Source organism: Paroedura picta, chromosome 7, assembly GCF_049243985.1.
Source record: "Paroedura picta isolate Pp20150507F chromosome 7, Ppicta_v3.0, whole genome shotgun sequence".
Classification (NCBI taxonomy): domain Eukaryota; kingdom Metazoa; phylum Chordata; class Lepidosauria; order Squamata; family Gekkonidae; genus Paroedura; species Paroedura picta.
Genome location: NC_135375.1, coordinates 25,412,365 through 25,434,284, shown reverse-complemented (window position 1 = coordinate 25,434,284; position 21,920 = coordinate 25,412,365). Strand labels below are relative to the sequence as shown.

The window sequence follows — 21,920 nt, the reverse complement described above, 5'->3', positions numbered from 1 at the left end:
CTCAAATGACTTTCCGCCCACCTTCTGGCAAGGGTTTCTCTTATTCCCTGGAGCTTTTGAGATAAGGATAATGGGAGAGACTCCTGGCCTCTCTTCCTGTTGCCAAACCACTGCATAGATGAGAGCTCAGGGGAGGGGAACTGAGCTGATGCTGGACAGTCTTTCACTCCAGAAGGGGAAAGCATTTGCTCCTGTCATTGCATCTATGGGTCCCTGGAGATCTCTCTAAATTGTGCTAAGGCAATATTTATTCTTTTGTTTAATTTGCATAATTCATTCCACTAATGCTAGTCAAGGAGAAGAAGGACAAAGGAAGGTATTGAAATCTCTGCAAATTCTGCTCAGTTCTTTCCCCTCATAGTTTTTGAGTCCACATTAGGTAGCCTCCTACATCAGGCCTTCTCAACCAGGGTTTTGTGATACCCTGGGTTTTTTTTTCATGGTTCTGGAAGGGTTTCTGGAATAGGTGGGAGTTAATTAATTTTGTGTATATTTTTAAAATTTGTTAAACATTTATTGGGTGATATGACTATATATGATCATGTTCACCCTCTCCCCCCCCCATGGCCACTGATGGGAAGGGGAGAGGCCCTGAATGGGCATGGACACAGCTATGCTTCCAAACTCTATTCTGTATGATCGCACCACTTCTGGGGTTTCTCAAAGCCTGGAGAATGTTTCAGGTGCTTCTCAATGGTAAAAAAGTTGTGAAAGGCTGTCCAACATGCTTTAAGCCAGTGGTCCCCAACCTTTTTATCACTGGGGACCACTCAACGCCGGGGACCACTCACTGGGGACCACTCAACGCCTTTTACTGAGGCCCAGTGTGTGGGGGGGTAGTTTACTCCTCTACTCTCAACCACTGCCCTAGCGCTCTCTGATTGCTATAGTAATGTTTAAACATCCCTTCAAAATACAGACACGCCACAACAATGTGTTGTAAAGGGTTGGGGGGGATGAAGTAAAAGGCCAAGGGGGAGGTGAAAAGGTGTCCTTCAGGGCCCACCTCCAATTAGTCGAAGGACCACATGTGGTCCGCGGCCCACAGGTTGGGGATCGCTACTTTAAGCCTTAACTCAGCCTGAAATGCAAGCTAAGACACACAGAATACTCATTTGAGCATTTGTTGGGTCTAATAATGAAAGTGAAGAATTCCCACCGTTTACATAATCACTTCAGGAGTGCCTATGCAATATCATCATAACCTCAGCTTATTTGCTGTCACAATGATGCAGGCATATCTACTCCCTGAAGACATATCTGCTCCCAAGAACCTCTGTTGCAGATCTAAAAAGTCACCTTCAGCAAAAGAATGCTAAAAGGAGCTTCCAGTATGCAAATACCAAAGTGCGGCTCACTAACACCCCTCCAGGACTCTGCAGGTTCTTGGTATTTTTATCTGCCTTAGCAAAACCGCAAACTCTATACCCATTACAGTATTAACAAGCTGATTTCCTGACTAGACTTAATCTTGCAATTATGTTTAGGGATGTCTATCCCCATGTAGGACCTGGAGATCACCTGTAATGATAGGTTATCTCCAGGCTAAAGAGATCTCCTGGAGAAAATGGCTGCTTTGGAAGGTCAGCTCCATAGCATTATACAATGCTGAGGCCTCTCTCTGCCCCAAATCCCACCCATTCCTGGCTCCATCCTTAAAGTCTCCAGGTACTTCCCAACTCTAAGAGCTGGCAACTCTAATTATGGTGCAGTCTGCTTCCTGCATTTCAGGGTTCTAAGGGTCTCTACCTGATGAACAAAAGGAAGTGCCCTAAAGACCCACTAATCATATCAGAAGAAGAGGCCTCTATTCCACAAAAGCTCATGTTGGAATAAAATTCTGTTAGTCTTTAAGAAGTCACAAGACTGCTCCTCCCAATCACATTTTCAGCTGGCTCTTCTGCCAAGATCAGAGTGACACGTAAGGTTCACATTTGTTGACACAGCAAGGAGTGCTGTGTGTCAATATACTTACACTGTAAGTAACAGATGCTGGGGAAGCTTTATCAAGGACCGGACCTGAGCCAGGATTCTTGAGGCCAATATCAATGCGCACGCTAAAGGAGTTGACAGCATCAGAGGGCTCCTAGAGGAACACAAACATACAATCAATTGGAGTCTTAATTGATATTTTAATCTCATTTTAGAGAAAGAAGAAAACTGATGTCATCTTATGTCTCATGAAGTGGTAAACGTGTTTCTGGTTGTCCCATTTTGTTCTGGGTCTGCAGCAGACCTCTGAATAACAATGCTAGGAGGCAGCATGAGGGGAATGGCTCAGCCTCTATGCACAATTAGTTGGCCACTGTGTGAAAACAGGGCTCCTCTTATTTTATTACACAACCAGCAGAAGAAGGAGGAAGGATGCAAAGGTGGTAGAATGGACTGTACCACGTCAAGCAGAAGACAAAGAGTCAAATGTTCAAATGCTCCCCAGTGCAAAAAATAAAATTAGAATTAAATCTCTTCAAGTGGACAACTAGAATAGTAGCAGAAAGACCAAACTATAACCATTATCTTGCATGTACCAACTTTATACTTGCAGGGAGTTTTGGGGTGGTGGAGCATTCAAAAACGCTATCTGCAATTTGAAGTAGTGCCATCTATTTCTACCAATGTTCGTTTTTATAATCCATTATTGTTTTCTTTACCCCTACATGTGTAGACTGGGCTACAGACTGCAAGTGAGAGCCCATTCTCCCTTATAGAAAAATTATTCTCTGCACAACAAAAGCTGCATGTCAAAGTGGACTACTCTTGCTGAAGATGCAGTAGATGTTCCACCACAGAGTTATTTCTACCCCCAGAAAACAATTCAATCTCTTGTTCTTGACAAACAAGCCTCAAATACAGATTTCTGCTAAAGTAATAGGTGGAATGGTTGGGTAATCATATTTACCTGGACACTGAAGACATGTTCTATACAGTTCTCCTCGGGATGGACTATGATGTTACTCTGCAGATATCTCTCATTGGTATCTTTAAATAATCCTCTTGAGGTCACTCGAGAGGATAGGAGGTCAGCATCCAATGTCAGGTTGTATCTGATGTCTAAAGAGATTTCAAAAGTGTTGTAGCCCCATGAGGAAGCTCTGATCAAGGTGTTTTAGACACCGAGTCAATGGATAATCTTGAACAAGAAGTCTTAAGCTGAGTTTTACAGCTACACAATTTACTTTGCCTGGGCTTTACTCACTCTTCCAGTTCTTTAGATCATAATGGTGTGGTATGATTACAGCCACCCCAGTGAACCCATAGAACTATGGTTAGGACTAAGATTGTAAAGCATTCTGTAGTTTTAATAAATGTTATGTAAATTGGCTGTACTGATAAGAATATGAATGCGACTAAATTGATCTTTATAGTTATTCAGCAGCAAGGTCTGGTTAGTTTTCTAAACTCATACTACATACTATATCATGCCTGGTTTGTACCCATTTCAGAAAATATAATGGGCTGCAGTGGGAGAGCAAAAAGGTTAGTTCTGCTCTATAATCTGAGCTCCGCTTTTGGTTGGATAACACCCATTAGTAGGATTGCACCACTACAATTTCTTTGGCCCCTTTCGATAACCTACCAACGTATATACAAGCACTTGTGAACATTTGATAACCATTGCAACAGTAAGGTGAATTGTCCTTCCCCAAAATACTGAACTATAATTTATTTGTTATTGTTTCTCATCTAGATTTTGTGTGTTTGGGGGTAGGGGTGGGGAGGGACTGCAGTATATTTCTGGTAATGCCCCTTTCTCTGCTAACAAACAGCTCTCTTTCACAAAACTCAGCTTGCAATAAATCAAGAATACTTACCCACTTGATTATGCCTATTGACAGGTCTAAAGGTTGCACTGAAACATATCTTCAGAACTATCTCAGTATTCTTGTTTAGTAGGCTGATCTTCTTTGGTATAGAGGAGGCATGTATAGACACATTAGCTATACTTTGTGACCTAAAAGAACAGATGAGCCTGTGATCTCACTGACTTTCTTAACCAGGCTAAGTGACATGGCTACTGAATCTCTAGTACTTGCCACTGGGCCTGTCCCCAGTGAGTCACCACCGATCTTGTTTCCCCCCTCCCCGTTAAGGTACATGAAGAGGTAGGGGATGGAATTCTTTCCATGGCGGTTTTGGCCTCTAAGTCCACCCCTGCCTCCTGGATTTTGCTTTACAGAAATCAAGGTACCAATATTGTGTCTTTCTTAGCAACCTCTCAAATGGCAACTGAGATCTCAATGATCATTCTTTTCTTAAGGCAATAAGGGTTTCTATTGTTTGGGGGTAATTATAATTTCTTAATATATTTTTCAATAGTTGCTCATAAGCCTGGAGCTCCCTTTAAATTTGCAATGAACCCCATCACCATCTGCCCTTAGCCCCACACTATAGATTTATTAATCCTCATTCTATGGATCAGTTTAGAATTAGACACAGGATAATGCAAAATGTCAAAGATCTGGTGATACTGTGACAAAGAAGGAGTGAACCTCTCTTCACAAGTATGCAATAATCATAAGGCAAATAAAGAAAAATATTCAGAGTGGGATCTGAAGAATTAGAATTGGAGTTCTGTTTATTGAAAGCCTCCCCCCAGGGGGGGCGCTTCTGAGAGTCAAGGGATCCTCAGAATATCACAGGGATGTGGTAGGGAAAGACTGCAGGTAGTGAAGAGGTTTCTGGTGTTCTCATTTAATTATTTTTGGATACTTTATTAAAATACACTACCAACCAGAGCTGAATCACATTTCCATCAGAGCCCACAGACACATCAGTAATTCCATCATCATTTAAGTCATTACGGCCGTCTATTGCTCTTCCAAAATACCGGAACTGCTGGCCGAATGCAGGATCAGATCCTAGAATTTTCTGGAAAGAAAGATTACAACACAGATTGGACCTCTAAAGAGAAAATCACTTTGTTTCAACCACAAATATTAATCTATGCCTTTTGAAAATTCTCCCCCTGTCACCAATATTGCCCACGTGAATGAAATAATATTTTCCATTTTACTTATTGTTTTGTGAATTACTTGCAAAACTATTGCATTGAAATGGTAGGTTCAAACTCAAATTGCCTATGACATATATTAGTTTTTAAGCTGCCATGGAATTTGTGTTCTGGTATGTGTCATAAAATCACAGCAATCAGAAACAAGCACTTCGCAAAAACCGTGAAATATTTTAGATGTGAAAACATGCTGATATATCAGCTATTGCCAGTAGTAATATTCAAATCTAGCTGTACAATTAAGTTGTATGCCATGGTTAGATTGTTGGACTAGGGTCTTGGAGCCTCAGTTCTGAATCCCCACTCAGACACGGAAAATATACTGGGGGACCTTGGGCCAGTCCGATGTTCTCTGCCCAACCAGACTCCCAGGGTTATAACGAGGATAAATTGGAGACGAAGAGAAGAGTATGAAGTAAGCCACTTTGGGTTCCCTTCGGGGAGGAAGGTGGATTACAAATGAAGCAAATAAATAAATACAAAATGCAGGTGCATAAATTTGGGTTAGCAGAGAAAAGTATCCAAAAACAAATAAGGAGATATGAAACATTGTAAGAGCCTCACATGAAAGAGCTCGAAAAGATTCTTATGTCTAAGGATATGCTGCTGGCAACCAAGATCAAGGTAATGTATAGCAGAATATTCCACAATACTATGTCCGGGTGTGAGTATCCAGCGTACCCCACCCTGGGGAGTGGACAGCTGCAGGGATGGGGGGAGAATGATACTGCCAGTCTTTTTTTATCCTCTTTTGGACTATGTTGTGCTGTTCTATTATGGGATAGGTTTTTATCATATTTTATGGGGGGTTTATATTGTACCATGAATCTCCGGAGAGTGGTGGGCTAAACATCTATGAGATAAAATAAATAAATAAAGGTTCACAATAAAAAAAGCCCTTGAAGGTGCTGTTGGAGGAGAGTTTTATAGATATCGTGGACTGGCAAAAAGATAAATAAGTGGGTTCCAAATTGAATCAAGCCTAAACTCTCCCTAGAAGCTAAAATGTCTAAACTGAAGCTATCATATTTTGGTCACATGAGAAGACAAGAATCATTGGAAAAGTCAATAACGTTAGGAAAAACTGAAGGCAGCAGGAAAAGAGGACGACCCAACATGAGAGATGGAATGACTCAGTTTCCAAGACCTGAACAAGGATGTTAACGACAACATTCTTCACAGAGTTGCCATAAGCTGGAAGAGACTTGATAGTATTTCACAAACACACACACACACACACTCCCTCAAGATGCTCTAAACCAAGGGTAGTTAAGCTGCAGCTCTCCACAGGTCCATGGGCATTTGCTGGCAGGGGCTCATGGGGATTGTAGTCCATGGACATCTGGAGGACCACAGGTTGACTACCCCTGTTCTAAGCAATTAAAAACAGGTCACAGGCTCCTATTCCCTTGCATACCTGGGAAGACTTAGTATTTATTGTCCTTTGTTTGCCATTGTAAATGTAGATTGCCCCAGCATTTTCATTTTCTAATGGAGCCCCAACTATCACATCGTTAAAGCCATCCAAATCAATATCTGAGACAGCCGTGATGGCGGATCCATAGCGAGCATTTTCTAACCCTTGAGGGCCTTCCAGAAGTTCTCGCTTACCCAAAACGCCCTATCAGAAAATATCAAAAAATGAAAGGGAAAGAACACCATTAAAGCTTGCATGTTATTATTACAGGAAGACTAAAATTCTTGTGACCAAATATAATTCTTTGAGTGAGAGATGGAATCTCCTAGTTCCTATACATGCACAAAAATCTGTGGAAATAAAAGTATTTTATTAACTCCCTTGGCTTTTATTGAGCCAGCTATAAAAGAAGTGTTAAAAACCGGCTTATAGACATGATAAAAACTTTCCATTAAGCATCTTGGCAACCACTGCTGAAATAAACTTTCCCATTGTGCTTGAATTAACAACAACTGTTGCTATTTAAACAGGTACTAGATCCAGCTAGGAACCTTTTGTGCTAGATGATGAACCACATATCTGAACACGTCTTGCACGCCGGGCTGCCATCTCAAATCCAGTAACTGAACTTGTACATGGATAATCTTAAAAATGCTTGATGCTGATGAGCTGTTTCGGAAAAGGAGTAAAAGGTAAAGGTATCCCCTGTACAAGCCCCGAGTCATGTCTGACCCTTGGGGTGACGCCCTCTAGCGTTTTCATGGCAGACTCAATACGGGGTGATTTGCCAGTGCCTTCCCCAGTCATTACCATTTACTCCCCCCCCCCCAGCAAGCTGGGTACTCATTTTACCGACCTCTGAAGGATGGAAGGCTGAGTCAACCTTGAGCCAGCTGCTGGGCTCAAACTCCCAACCTCATGGACAGACAGCTTCAGACAGCATTTCTGCCGCTTACCACTCTGCGCCACAAGAGGCTCTAAGGAAAAGGAGGGAGGGGACTATATCCAATCCCTACCACCCTCCTTCTCTGCATATAGCTAACTGGTGTGATTTTTAATTACTTTTAGAGACATTGAGGAGCATCACCCTGGCTAGTCTATGTAGTTGCTTTTGACTTACGATGCCTGATATGCAGCCTTTATAAGCATTCTAAGAGAGCCAGTATGGTAACACTGTGACCGAGTTGGATTGAGAATGGGGAGACCCAGGTTCCAATCCCTACTTAGCCATGAAACTTGCAGGGGGGCCTTTGATGGGTCACATACAGTGGCTGTTGCGAAGACAAAATAGAAAATGTTGTTTGTAAGAGTTAGGTTGGATACACGCTTTTCTTGGATGTTTTAGGATGCTTTGGGCTGATCCTGCGTTGAGCAGGGGGTTGGACTAGATGGCCTGTATGGCCTTCCAACTCTATGATTCTATGTATGACATCCCAAGCTCCTTAGAAGAAGAACAAAGTAAAAAGGGATAGAGAGTACTGGTCATTCATAAACACCAATGTTTGGGCCCTAACCTGGATAACCCAGGTAAGCCTGACTCCATCGGATCTCAAAAGCTAAGCAGGGCTAAACCTGGTTTGTTCGGAAGAGAGACCTCCAAGGACTTTGGTGGTAGCACCTCCAAGGAACACTAGAGGTCGTGATGCGGATGCAGGCAATGGCAAACCACCTCCAACCATCTCTTGCCTGGCTGCCAGACAATCTTTGGATCGCCTGGCTACTCTACATATGCAATAAAATAAATAAAGTTTGGCTTCAAAGTTTCCATTAGTGGTAAAGCCATCTTATGGTGGAAAAAGCATAGAGAGAGATTCTTATATAACATAATCAAAATACACAGAACTGATTAACTATAGATTTATGTATGTATGTATGTATGAATGGTGAAAAGGGTCAGACACGACTGAACGGACAGGGAAACCCCCTGCCAGGTAAGTCTTCTTATTGTGGCTGAATTTCTGTCTTCAGTTTTTAAATTCAAACTGATTGATGTATCTTGACTATCTCTGCTTATCATGCTAATCTGCTTTATGCCAATAAAGGCATTGTGTTGTGTGTTGTATGTATGTAAGGATGATAAAGGATGTTTTACATAACTCAGAGGCAGTGGCTTAGATCCACCAGGATTTTGCCACAGTCAGAACAATTTATTCCCATGTAGTACAACTTTCTCATCTTCTTCCTCTTATTACAGCCCAAAATGCCCTGCAAGTCAGAAAGTCATGTTCTGTGGGAGGCCAGCATGGCAGTGGTTAAGAGCGTCAGACTGTAATCTGCAGAACCAGGTTTGATCACTCGCTCCTCCCCATGAAGCCTGCTGGGTGACCTTGGGCCAGTCACAGTTCTCTCAGAACTCTCTCAGCCCCACCTGCCTCACCTGTTGTGAGGATAGGAATAGATGGTCATTGTAAGCCACTTTGAGACTCCTTAAGATAGAGAAAATGAGGGTATAAAAACCTATTCCTCATCCTTCCACTTGCATAAAGATTCTAGTGGGTTTAAGCCCATGATAGGAACCCTGGTACAATTGACTTGCCTTTCTGACAGGAAACAAGTAGACTCGACCTTCTTCTTTCTTAAAGTCATTCATAAACATTGGCGCTCCGATCAGCAACACATCCGTAACTGAATCTCCATTAACGTCTACCGAACACACCACACTGCCAAAATAGGAGCCAATCTGGAATGACAAACACTTTCAAAAATCATAAGGCGCATACAGTCATAGGGTGCATACAATCACCCAGTGTATCCCTCCCATACCAATTACATCAAAGGATTGCAACAAGGTTTGTAAACACAGAATGCAACGGGGGGGGGGGGGAATCCTCCATCACTTCAGGAAATACAAATGTAATCTGTTCAAATGTAATCTGCTATTCAAAACAGCAGATCCTTGTGGCGTTATTTACATGCTCAAGAAAACTCTTAAATGCGACACTCGCCTGCTCTCCTCTCTGAGTGTGAATAATAGTAATGTTGCCATTGGCATCCACATCATAGACCACAACTTGACCAGTGTAGTTGGATCGGGGAGCTCCAGCGACAAAATAGAGTGAATTTTCGGATGAGATAACAGCAACAGAATAACCTGAGGAGAAATGTTGCAGTAATCAGTTTTAAGCAACAGACCGCAATCCTAAGCAGCTCTAATCAGACTCCTATTCCAATCTATTCAATGGGGTTTTCTTGCCATAGTGGCATAGTGCCATAGGGTTTTCTTGCCCTCACTGGCAGTCTTCAAGCAAAGGTTGGATACACACTTTTCTTGGATGCTTTAGGATGCTTAGGGCTGATCCTGCGTTGAGCAGGGGATTGGACTAGATGGCCTGAATGGCCCCTTCCAACTCTAGGATTCTATGATAATCCCTGGTAACACCTACGTTAGATTATGTGTTCTATGTGGGGCTGTCCTTGAAGACAGTCTGAAGGTTGGTACAGAATGCCAAAGCCAGAATGCCAACAGCAGTGGGTCATAGGACCATATCCCTCCAGATTTGTTCAATCTACATTAGTCCTTCATTTATTTCCAAACCCATTTCAAGGTGCTGGTATTGACCTTTAAAATCTTATGCAGCTTGGAGCCAGCATGCCTTAAGGACCACTTACTCCCATATGAACCTGCTCCCGTCATCTTCGGAAGCCCTGTTTCGGGTAACTCAACCCTCTGAGGCTGGATGGGTGCCAACCAACAGGCCTTTTTAGTCATGGAACAATAGAATCATAGTTTGAAGGGACATCAGGGTCATCTAGTCCAACCCCCTGCACAATGCAGGAACTCACAACTATCTACCCACCCAGTGATCCCAATTTCATGCCCAAGTGATCCACCCCACGAAACATCTCCAGAATCCAGCCTGGCTTGAAGGAAATTGACCTACGATCCCACAGCAGCAATTAGCACTTCCTTGGGTATGTAAGAGACAAACACTGGCACGTTCCTTCCTGCCCAACCACTCACAATCATCCAAAGTTCATAAAATCAGCATTTCAGTCAGATGACTATCTAGCCTCTCCTTAAAAGTTTCCAGAGAAGGAGAGCCCACCACCTCCAAAGGAAGCCTGTTCCACTGAGGAACCATTCTAACGGTCAGGAACTTCTGGGTATTTAGCCAAAAATTATTTTGAATTAATTTCAACCCACTGGTTCGGGTCCAACTAAGTGGGGCAACAGAAAACAACTCTGCTCTATCTTCTACATGACAGCCCTTCAAGTATTTGAAGATGGTTATCATATCACCTCTTAGTTGTCTTCTCTCCAGGCTCAACAGATCAAACTCCCTCAACCTTTCCTCATACAACTTGGTCTCCAAACCCCTCACCATTTTCACTGCCTTCCTCTGGATGTGCTCCAGTCTGTCTACATCTTTCTTCCATTGTGATGCCCAAAAATGAACACAGTAATCCCAGTGAGGTGCTGAACCATTGGAACTTCTCCCCCTCCCTCTATCATTTTCTTCCACCAGTAGATGAAGACTTATTTGTTTTATCTCACTTTCTCCCATTAATCGTTATAGGCCCTCCTTCGTGGTTGTGCCGCGTGTGTTTAGTGTGTGTGCACTGTTTACTGGACTGTTTGAATATTTTACATGCAATTATATTTTAAACACTCTTAATACCTTCATGTTTTAATACTGAAATGTTTTGATGTTTGTCACCCGGGAAACCATATTTGAGTGGAAAAAACAGTGTTAAAAACACTGGTGATTGCACAGTTTAAAAAAACACCCCAACTGATGATATTTTGTAATTTAGAAACTGTTTTCATGTGCTTCAGATAGTCTTCATAAACTTTCCATTATCGCACTGTCCCTTCCATTCTAAACCATCTGTGTTAAGTCTGATGCATTAGGTGATGCTTTTCCTGCATGAAACTTCCATCCTCACCCAAATAGGAGCTCTGATTTCTGTCTTGTAAAATTTTTCCAAATGCTTGACTGGGAAATGTAATTGTTTGTTTGGACATCTCCTGGACCACTGTTCCACTCCATTCGTAAGCCCCAACAGCACCTAACATCAGAGCTTCCTTAATAAGAGGGGAAAAAACACAATTTCAAACAAAATCATTTATGTTGTGAGTGACATTTAAAAACAGCAAAAGAGGCAACACGCAGAGGTCAAGCTACAAGTGACAAGAACTCCCAATGTATTATTTGATTCTAAAAAGTAGAAGGGGAAAGTGTTTACCACCTGTTCTGAGTGCCGTTTCTCCCTCAGATTAAGTTTTAGGGAACCTGTGCCTCCCCATCATAAAATTGGCCTGAGGAGCCAATTTTTGTTAGGCAAATGGAAAAAGACAAAGGAGCAAAATCTATCTTTCTCCAGCATTGTCATCCTGATCCACATGGAACTTCTCTGTCATGTGTCACTGGCCCTTGCAAAGGTAAACGAAATACTGATGAACAAGGACAAGCTTTTGCAACTCTGGAGACCGATTAATGCGCTACTTCTGCAGAGTGGCGGATGGATTCCCTTGGCTTTAGTCCACCAGTATGGAGGAACATGTGGATTGTTCCCAGGGGTTATGTCCTCTGGCACCATTTTTCCAGACTGTTGGCCAGACTTGCAGCAATCTGTTCCTCCCCTGGGGACAGGGCAAGCATCCTTTTCCTGGCTAATGGACAGAAAGGGCAGCTTTACTTGGCTTTATTCCACACAGCTCTGGTAATGCAAAAACTGTATGATAGTGCCAAGTGCATAGTTTCTTCTCCCCCAGTAAGGGGACACTGGTCTAGGATAAACCTACGTTTGCTCTGTACACAGGACAAACACAGGGAAGCAATTCCTACAATGATCTTTTTGGGATAGTTTAGCTGTCTCAAAGATAATTATGGTCAATGTGGCCTCTGATATACTTTCTAGACTTACGTTTCTATTGTTAGTGATTCTTTTTCCCTGTCAAATTTCTGCTTAAGGAGGAAGTATAATTATTGTCATGTCCCATGGTCAGGGCCAAAGGCCCAGTGCTAGTGAGTCACAGGCGGGCCTTGGCATCTGGGTTTTGAGAGACAGTCCCAGCCTAATGCAAGAGGTCCAGGCAGCGAGGCACCAAGGACAGGCAGCAAAGCAAGGTCCAGGAGCTGAAGTCTGGTCTGGTCCAAGATTGAGACACAAAAGGAGTCAGTACTCCAAGTGAGCCCACAGTGCATAATCATGTACAGAATGGAGGTGTTTGTGCAGAGAGTCCAGATATTAAGCAGAACCCACACAGTGTGGTCAGCTCAAGAACAGAGGTCATTGCAGACAGAGTCGAGATACAAGGCAAAGTCCAAGAGGCATGGTCAAAAGAGGCATGGCCTTGAAAAAGACGCATGGTCTAGTCCTGAATAAAGATCAAAGCACATGAAGGCAAGAAGCAAAGCTGATCCTGGGAGTCACAGTAGAGGGCTGGAATGAACACTGTTGCCAGTGTGGAACTGGCTGCAGGCAGCTTGGTATTTGTGGAACTGCAGCAGCTCCTCCCTCATTAGGTGTGGCTTGTTCTTCAAAACAGCCATCAACTGCTCCATCTGTGATCAATTACGGCTGGGATTTCCTCTGCTTCTGTTTTGCTCTCTTCTCCCTCCAAGGATCTAACAGCATGGTTGGGGCAATGTACTTCACCTGGGTTAGGTTGTGGTTCTAGGGAAGAGCTTGTGCTTATCAGTACCTCTGAACAATATCTGTGCTTGTGGACAGCACCAGCTGTTAAATTTTGGGGAGGGTCTGCAGCTGTTGTCAACCGAGGCATCATCTGCTCCTGTGCCATCTTCTTGTGAGCTAGATTTGGCAGAGGCACGGAAAAGACCGAAAGAGCTGAACCGTGACAATTGTGTGTACAATATTTGTGTAACTTTTCTATGCATTAATCTATTGCAGATGGTATAGCATAAATCAACCTTGCATCGTGTTACAAGATATTTATTACCTTCTGTGGTGAATAAGAAGCACTGAATCCAACTTGTGACATTTCCATCTGGAATAAATCACCTTGTTGAGTACCTGTCGAGGAAACCGTATTCTTGAAAGTTATTCCTTTCACCACAAATTGCCAGAATATTGCATACAAGCCGTTTCGCTCTCAACAAATGTCTGGGATCAAAGAACTACTGAAGGTTTGTTCAAGCGTCCTATACACCAAGTACGAGTTTTACTTTTATGTCTTTGAAAAAGAGACTCCCATTCTGTTTTCTAAAGTAGTCTGCCACATAACCTGGGAAGAAGAGTTGGTTTTCTCTGCCATAAGGAGTCTCAAAGCAGCTTACGATCTTCTTCCCTTCCTCTCCCTACAACGATCACCTTGTGCGGTAGGTAGGGTTGAGAGAGTTCTGAGAGAACTTTGACTGGTCCAAGGTTACCCAGCTGGCTTCGTGTGAAGAAGCAGGGAATTAAACTGAGCCTCCAGATTGGAGTCTATTGCTTTTAACCACCACACATGTTACTGCTTGAAAGATATTGTTATTGTTGTTATAATGTTATTGTTATCACCTGTTACCATATATTATTTGTATTTTTTCCTGTTTCCTGTAAACTGCCCTGAGCCTTCAGGGAGGGCAGTATATAAATATAACGGATAATAATAATAATAATAATAATAATAATAATAATAATAGTAATAATAATAATAATAATAATAATAATAATAAAAAATCCAAAGCCCTCATGAGAATAACTTGCACTTTAGATCTTGGCCAATGAATGTTAAATTATTTTTTCCTACCAGAAATTATCTGCTATTTTATGCTATACGTCCCAGGGAACTAGAAATCATATTCTGTTGTATGTTTGTGATGCTTAAAAATGGGGTCTAAAGAACCTGATAATGAATGAATAACATAAGAACACCACTTCAGGAAAAGCAACCTAATTAAACTCCATGTTTGGTACCTTCTATGCTGAAAATGCGCTCTCCCAGTGTTCCTGCTTCTTCTAAAAGTGCATCTTCAGAGGAGACATTAAAGAAATATTTTGATGTTGGAAGACTTGCAATCCCTTTGATTTCTTGAATTAATTTTTTAGTATCCAAGTAATTTCTGTTTAAGTATCCCAATACCTGAAAGGAAAAGGGAGAGAAATGTCAATTTCTCCTCTTCAGTAAGAAATCTATATCGGATCATGGTAATAAATTTATTTGTTTGTGTATTACTAATAGCCTTCCTTTCTCACCGGACACAAGGTAAATTAGACAGAGTGAGTCAATACAATCAACAGGATGGGACATTCTGAAATAATTCTTTCTGTATTTCCCTATTTCCATCATGACTTCAAAATCAATACATTTACATCCCTGAGTGTGGCAGCTAAAAAAATATCCACAATTTCCTTGCTGAGCAGAAAAACAAACTTGTAGTTTTTTACAAAAAGGGTGAAATTGCCCTTCTTGCTTAATCTTTTCTCTTCCCTCCACTCTCCATCCATGCAAAAATCATTCCCGAGATAATGTTCGCAAGATCAGTAAATAACCCTAAATGCACACATGCTTGTTCTTTTCTCACTGATGCTCACTTCCAACATAACTTCATGGAAGAAAAAAATAGACATGCCTCTCTGTGAAGTTATCATGTGATGGAGAATGTTTAAGATGCAACAACTGCTCACAAGTTATCCAGCTGATACCCACGTTACCCCCAAATTAGAATGGTGTGGCTCACACAAGCAAATAACTATTCAATGATGAATGGCCATATACTAGGGCAGGGGTGGGCAAACTGTGGCCCTCCAGATGTCCATGGACTACACTTCCCATGGGAATTGTAGTCCAGTGACATCTGGAGGGCCACAGTTTGCCCACCCCTGTATTAGGGGTTTGGTATTGGCAAGGGACCATGGGAAGTGTAGTCCATGGACATCTGGAGAGCCACAGTTTGGCCACCCCTGGCACATACATTGTTCAATACAAATTGAGCCCTGGGATACATTCCTCCAAGAAAGGAGGAACTCTGTGACCAGAGTTACCACATTCTAGACCCATTGTCTTTCATCTTTTCAACACTTCTGTAACACATGTATTTAATAAAGTGAGACTCTCCAAAAATTATCATTTTAATAAAGGAAAATATTACATACTGCTATACCAAATCGAGTGATATTGTCCTCATTGCATTCAGCTATCACTTTCTGCAGATCTGAGCCATCGTGAGATTCGCCGTCTGTCACAACCACCATGACTTTAGAGGCCGTTGGCCGCCCGCCAGCATCACTGGAGAAAGCGGAACGTCTGTAACGAACAGTCCAGTTTACCAGATGTGAAAGCGGCTTTTAAGCACATGTTTTATCACTGAGCTCAAACAAAGTAAAGCTATTCATTGCAAAAATCAGACTTCATGGGGTACACTAAAATGAACAAAATAAACAGTATCTGTTATTTATTTAATTTATGTTATTTATATAGCTTGCCTTTCAAATTGAGACTCAGTGTGGATTATGTAATGTGAGTACGAGCATTACGATGACGAGACATATAATAAACAATGCAATAGGACTACGATTTCAAAAGATTGAAACAAGGTATAACAAATAACCATATATTAAACAATGCAAGAAGTGATATTACAGAAGTAAAAACACAATACAGTGAGAGCAAGATAAAAACCATGCAGCAACAGATAACAGTTCCACAGTCCTGTGCTGTCTATTGAAATGTTGTCATGAATCACTACTCCTTTATGGAAATGTACTGGACTATAGTAATGTCTTATGTACAAAGAAGAGGAGAAAAGAGAGCAGCAAATGGTAGCTAGACAGGACTGTAGGGAGAGAGTATTGTTGTTTTTTTTTCTAAAGGGGCTTTCCTTTGTCTGAGTGCAGAATGCTATTCTTAGGCTTTTCTTGCAGGCTTCTCTCAGCTAATAAGGCAGCTAGGTGTATCTCTTCTCTTTCCTATCCAGTTTATTCGTTCCATAAATAATGTTTCTGTTACTCTTAATCAGCTGACTGTCCTGACTGATGTACAAGAACTCTTCTGACAAAATGTCAGCATTCCTGACCTCCTCTAGCAGATCATTTCAAAGGATGGGGCTGCTACAGAGAATGTCTGTGTACAGTCAGTTGCTGATCTTGCCCATCTGCAAAGTGGCACCTGTACATGGTCCTGTCCAGACGCACTGGATTACCTGGCAAAATCAATTGCTTTGAATGTATTTGTATATTCCCCTCCTTTTTGAGAGGTCTGCGACATGGCCCGTACAACTTCTTCTTTGTTTTTATAAGAATTCAGCCGGAACACTACTCGTGGGTCATTGCCATACTGAATCAAGCCTACCTAAAAATTTTTAAAAGAAAGATAAAAAGCATTAACAATAAAGTGATAAAGATAAAAGAAAGATAAAAAGAGATTAAAGGCATTAACGTACTCATCACATTATATCTATGGCCCATTATGCATGGAGGGGAAGGTACGCATTCGGGGTGGAATGGCGTTGCCTAAAATCACCAATAACGCACGGCGCCGGCTGCAGCCAGCTGCAGATTCGATGCAGGCCGCCGAAAAAGCCGTGATAGCAAAACGTGGAAGAAAGCAGAGCTTCCGGGCGACCAGGGCGCAACCAGAAGCGGCACCAGAGTCGCAGCACACATAATTGGTTACTCTGGGTTTTGCCGCCATTGCGTCCCGTCCCGTGCATAACCGGTGTGCTTCGCTTCTTCCCCCTCCATGTGATCTGAAATCGCCGTTTCGGCAGCCGTGCATAATGGTCCTATATCAGGGGTAGTCAACCTGTGGTCTTCCAGATGTTCATGGACTACAATTCCCATGAGCCCCTTCCAGCAAACATCTGGAGGACCACAGGTTGACTACCCCTGTCCTATATGACATCCCAGGCTAAGGCTACGCTGTGGAATTTTGTCCTTTGCAGTGGGAATAACAAAAGCCTTTTCCATTCTATGGTGATGTTACTTTGCTTTGTATACAAAGCAAACTCATATAATTCCCAGAATGCTCTACTCCCAGGGAATGGTCATTTGTTGCTGTCATACTTCATTTGCAGCTCTGAAATATACCAAGATAATGTTGTGGATCATGTATGAGGTATCTGGTGCCATCTGAAGCAGGAGATATCAAAGTTGGATGAATAAAACCTCTGGCTAAGTATTGGGCTCTTTTCTTTGTGCAGGCTGATTCTTCATAGGCTGATTCTGTGAAGGCTCAAGGGGTGGCAGGTTACAGTGGATGAGCGATAGGGTTGTGAGTGTTCTGCACAGTGCAGGGGGTTGGACTAGATGACCCAGGAGATCCCTTCCAACTCTATTACTCTATGATTCTATGACTTTAGGTCATTTAACTCTAAGCTTGACCAAAGAAAGAAGCCAACTCAAGAAGACCCGTGACTGAGCAGATACCTCTCCTTTTTCACAGATAACTTAAACCTGGGCTTGTCCATGGACATAAACTTGGCAAGAATTATGGGAAGGGCTGTGGCTCAGTGGTAGAGTATCTGCCTGGCATGCAGAAGGCATGGAAGGTCCAACTAGTCTCTTTAGACACATTTTTAACATTTTCTATGTGTGATGCTCTGAGACCGCAGCATAGGCAGAAACCAGGTCTGAATATTTTAATACACGAATAAAAATGTTCTTAACATTCTACTCCAAGTGCTTCATGGTTCAGCAGATGCCCCCCCCCCAAATTTGCATAAAGAATGGATGTATAGACGTATTTTGATGGCTCAGTCTTGAGCTGTGCTTTGTTTCAACCTTTGCTGCTTCTCGCTAAATTTATTTGGGCCTACAAGAAGCCAAGAATACAGATTAAAGTAAAGCAAGAGATCCGGAAAAATGGTGAACCAGTGGACAAAATGGTGGTGGACAAAAAAGATTGTTAGACATCTAAGAGGGCTGCAATTTCATGTTTTAGCAGGGGCAAAAGGAAAACCATTTGGAAATTGGACTGTTGGGCATCGACATACCACTTTCAGTTCGGATATGAGGAGACAAAAGAACTTTCAGGGATAGAAGGGGAAATGAAGCTTGCTTGGTCCTACTGCAAAACAGAAAGGAATGTCAGTCTCAGTGGCAAGGGAGGGGCCTGTAGCTCAGTGGCAGAGCATCTGCTTAGCATGCAGAAGATCCCAGGTTCAACTCCAACTGAAAGGACTGGATAGGAGGTGCTGGGAAAGACCTTTGCCTGAGACTCTGGAGAGCCACCGCCAGACTGTGTAGACCAGGGGTAATCAAACTGCGGCCCTCCAGATGTCCATGGACCACAATTCCCAGAAGCCCCTGCCAGCGAATGCTGGTGTAGACACTACTGACCTTGAGCGACTGACATTGACTACCCCTGGTGTAGACGCGACTGACATTGGAAGCCGTCCCAAGCCAGCAATGCTGGGAGGGGTGGGATATCGATCAATAAAAAATAAGTAGGATGTTCTAATTTGATATAGGGCAGCTTTATGTATATCTGGAATCAGAGCAGCGTATGCTGGTGTCACAAAGCAGTGAATCTGTGCAAGCTTTCAATCGGGAAGTGTTCAGATAAAAGCAATCAAATAGATTTTGGATGGCAGGAGAAATGCTCACGATAACTTTATTAAGCCGCATCAGCCATTTATTATAAATAGGAGCTCAATTAAAGAATTTTGAGGTGTATATGGGAGTGCCATTGAAAGTGTTGCTTTGAGAAAGTCTTGCCTCTGGGTTAGTTTGTATTTGCTCTCTATAACAGATTAATAAGATAGGTAATAAAAAATGTACTGCTTCTCAACCTCAAACTATGAAAACTTTATCATAAAAGGAACACTTGCTTTTCTTTACAATTGACAGAATTCATAGGTGGCGAATAAAATAATATTTTATTACGTTTTTAAAATATACCCACCTGAGTTTTTGTGGGGCCTATATCCAAACCTTGGACAAATTTCGTCAAAAAAGCACTCACAGCATTCCATGGATAAATACTGTTTGACTCATCACACACCACCACAAGGTCTATGGCCGAAGAACACTCTGTGAATGAGAAGACAGAAAAGGTGCGTGTTGGCAGACATTTCAATTCCATTTTAATTCCTTCAGCTCATACACTGTCCTACATGGTGTGCAAAATTCACAGGCAACAAAAGAAAAGTTATTCCACAACTCTTCAAGAAGTGTAAGATAAGCAAATTAAAAATTATTCAAGATATAGGGAGGAAAGAAAAGTGTGGAAATGTTACATGCACGATTCAGTGACACACAAACACATTCACTAACTCAACAGTCACAATGGATGTGATGACTGAGGGGGGAAATAATCCTGTTATCACAATTAAATTCCTCACACATGCAAAAAGCCAGGGTTTCAATGTTAGAAGGTATGTCTTCTAGGCACTACCGTGCTATGACATTTTTAATTTTACAAACTGAAATAAAATTAAACGATTGCGCTAGGTACTTTCAGGTGCACAGATTCTTTCTTGGTATTAAGCCATCCCTTAATTAGCGGTAGAGCCTCTTGTGGCGCAGAGTAGTAAGGCAGCAGGCATGCTGTCTGAAAGCTTTGCCCATGAGGCTGGGAGTTCAATCCCAGCAGCTGGCTCAAGGTTGACTCAGCCTTCCATCCTTCCGAGGTCGGTAAAATGAGTACCCAGCTTGCTGAGGGGCAAACGGTAATGACTGGGGAAGGCACTGGCAAACCACCCCATATTGAGTCTGCCATGAAAACGCTAGAGGGCGTCATCCCAAGGGTCAGACATGACCTGTTACCTTTAACTAACGGTGTCTATTTATTATTTGTCATCATATAAATAAATAGTATTTGTCATCATATAAATAATTATGCATTGGACAGACTGCCTTACTTTGCAGAGCAGGTGAGAAACTTCTCATGATCTGGAAACTGGGGCCAAACTCGGAACAGATTCCTGTGGCATAGTACTGACTTCCACACTGCTGTGCCCACAGAGGACCACAAGTCTTTGAAACAAAAAACAAAACCATCAAACTAAAAGCACATATTCAACCAGACCCACTTTTTAATCTCCTCCCCACCACTTTTGATAGAACTGCAGAAGTGACGGAAGCTATGTGCAGTGTTCACCTCAAGTCTTGGTTATGCATGTTGAACCCCCTCAGTCCAACCAAGGACATGATAATGTGAGAGCTTCAAACCATCAAAGTCAGCCAGTCAAGGCACAGGGGAAGGCCTTCTGAGTGAATCTAAATTTAATTGTGTCCTCTGGAAATGGTCCCTGATTATATGGTTCAAGCAAAAGCAAAATAAACCAACCTGAACCTGTTGGCAACTCATGTTGAGTTTCTGAACCCCTCCTAAGGTTTTACTGAAATGTACAGAGAATTCCAGTGCAACACTAATCATTAACCAGGAAAACCAGAGTTCTTCATACATGCTTTTCTATAACAGTAAAAAAAGGCTGTATTATAAGAATGGGTTTGAGAGGACACATTATAAGGGGGAAAGGACTGCAGACTACATATAGTGGCATTCTTCCAGATTGACAATACAAGAAAATAAGTTATTTTTTCTTTTCCTGAATGGCAATACCTCAAAACAATGTCCCATTTCCTCCCTTCCTTCCTTACATAGTAAGTGAACTTTGTTTACAGATTACTTCAGCCCCCGCGCAGCTAAGATCTTGAAATTGTGCACAATAAAAGTGATATAATTTTAACATTTATACAGACCTTCAACCCTTGAAGTTCCTAACTGTCACCAGTTGGGTATTTACAGTTCCACTGACCAGAACCTGGTTAGGTTCAGCAAAGTTCATCACATGGCTTCATACTATGCCCTCACAGACGACAATATTGTGATGAGGGTGAGCATATTTGTTTTATGATGGAATGAGCATTTAGCTCTCACAGTTTTTTGATCTTTCAGTAGTCCCACAAGCCATTCTGCAGACAAAGAACTTCTTCCAATGGAGAAAAGTACATTGAGCAGAAGGGAGACTCACTAATTAGTTGATGGGGGTGGCAGGACACAGTTTATACTGCTGATCTGTTTTGTTCAGGGGTGGTCAAACTGCGGCCCTCCAGATGTCCATGAACTACAATTCCCGTGAGCCCCTGCCAGCAAATGTTTGACTATCCCTGGTTTTGTTAGTGATGGTGCTTTCCACCCATACAAGGATCCTTCTACTTATGCAAGAGGTTCTTTCAGCTGACACAACTAGAGGAAAAGCCACCACTGTTGGAATGGATCTACAGGATCCAACACACTGCCTTTTCATTCAATACATCAGCAAAAACACAAAAGTCTACTGTTTTGTTATGGATTGGGAAAATAATTTATGCTTTCATTACTTACCAAAAATCCTCCTGTTCTTGAGTTTCTTATCAGGGTTAACCCTAGATTCATATTCTCCTTTATCTCAGTAACATTTGGGATGCTTGCGAAAGCTGGAAAAGCCACAGTATACCGTAAATTCCAAGAACAATTCAAAGTATGATTTTTATTCTATAAATTGTGTGTTGCTTTAAGCTCTGCACATGTTCAAAGGTGTCTTTCTACCTATGTCTAGTAGGATGCCCACTGCCCTGAGACATCGCAGTGCGGGGCAGAATATAAATCAGATGTAT

The 21,920-nt window shown here is 42.1% G+C and overlaps 1 protein-coding gene across 4 annotated transcripts in view; it reads right to left on the bottom strand.

The window, feature by feature from the left end:
• ITGA2 (integrin subunit alpha 2) overlaps window positions 1-21,920 on the bottom strand; it is a 66,707-nt gene that overhangs the window by 24,485 nt on the left and 20,302 nt on the right. For all 4 annotated transcript variants that reach the window (XR_013233028.1, XR_013233029.1, XM_077347093.1 and 1 more), the window contains exons 4-18: window positions 21,649-21,740; window positions 20,180-20,294; window positions 19,222-19,349; window positions 16,520-16,668; window positions 15,474-15,624; window positions 14,295-14,460; window positions 13,336-13,409; window positions 11,316-11,454; window positions 9,374-9,519; window positions 8,965-9,108; window positions 6,429-6,632; window positions 4,733-4,869; window positions 3,813-3,952; window positions 2,900-3,051; window positions 1,976-2,086 (exon numbers count right to left, since the gene is read on the bottom strand). Coding sequence is in view for 2 of the 4 variants with exons in the window: in XM_077347093.1 (XP_077203208.1) it covers window positions 1,976-2,086; window positions 2,900-3,051; window positions 3,813-3,952; window positions 4,733-4,869; window positions 6,429-6,632; window positions 8,965-9,108; window positions 9,374-9,519; window positions 11,316-11,454; window positions 13,336-13,409; window positions 14,295-14,460; window positions 15,474-15,624; window positions 16,520-16,668; window positions 19,222-19,349; window positions 20,180-20,294; window positions 21,649-21,740 (2,048 nt within the window). In the remaining 2 variants the exon portion in view is untranslated. The remainder of the gene's footprint in view (window positions 1-1,975; window positions 2,087-2,899; window positions 3,052-3,812; window positions 3,953-4,732; window positions 4,870-6,428; window positions 6,633-8,964; window positions 9,109-9,373; window positions 9,520-11,315; window positions 11,455-13,335; window positions 13,410-14,294; window positions 14,461-15,473; window positions 15,625-16,519; window positions 16,669-19,221; window positions 19,350-20,179; window positions 20,295-21,648; window positions 21,741-21,920) is intronic.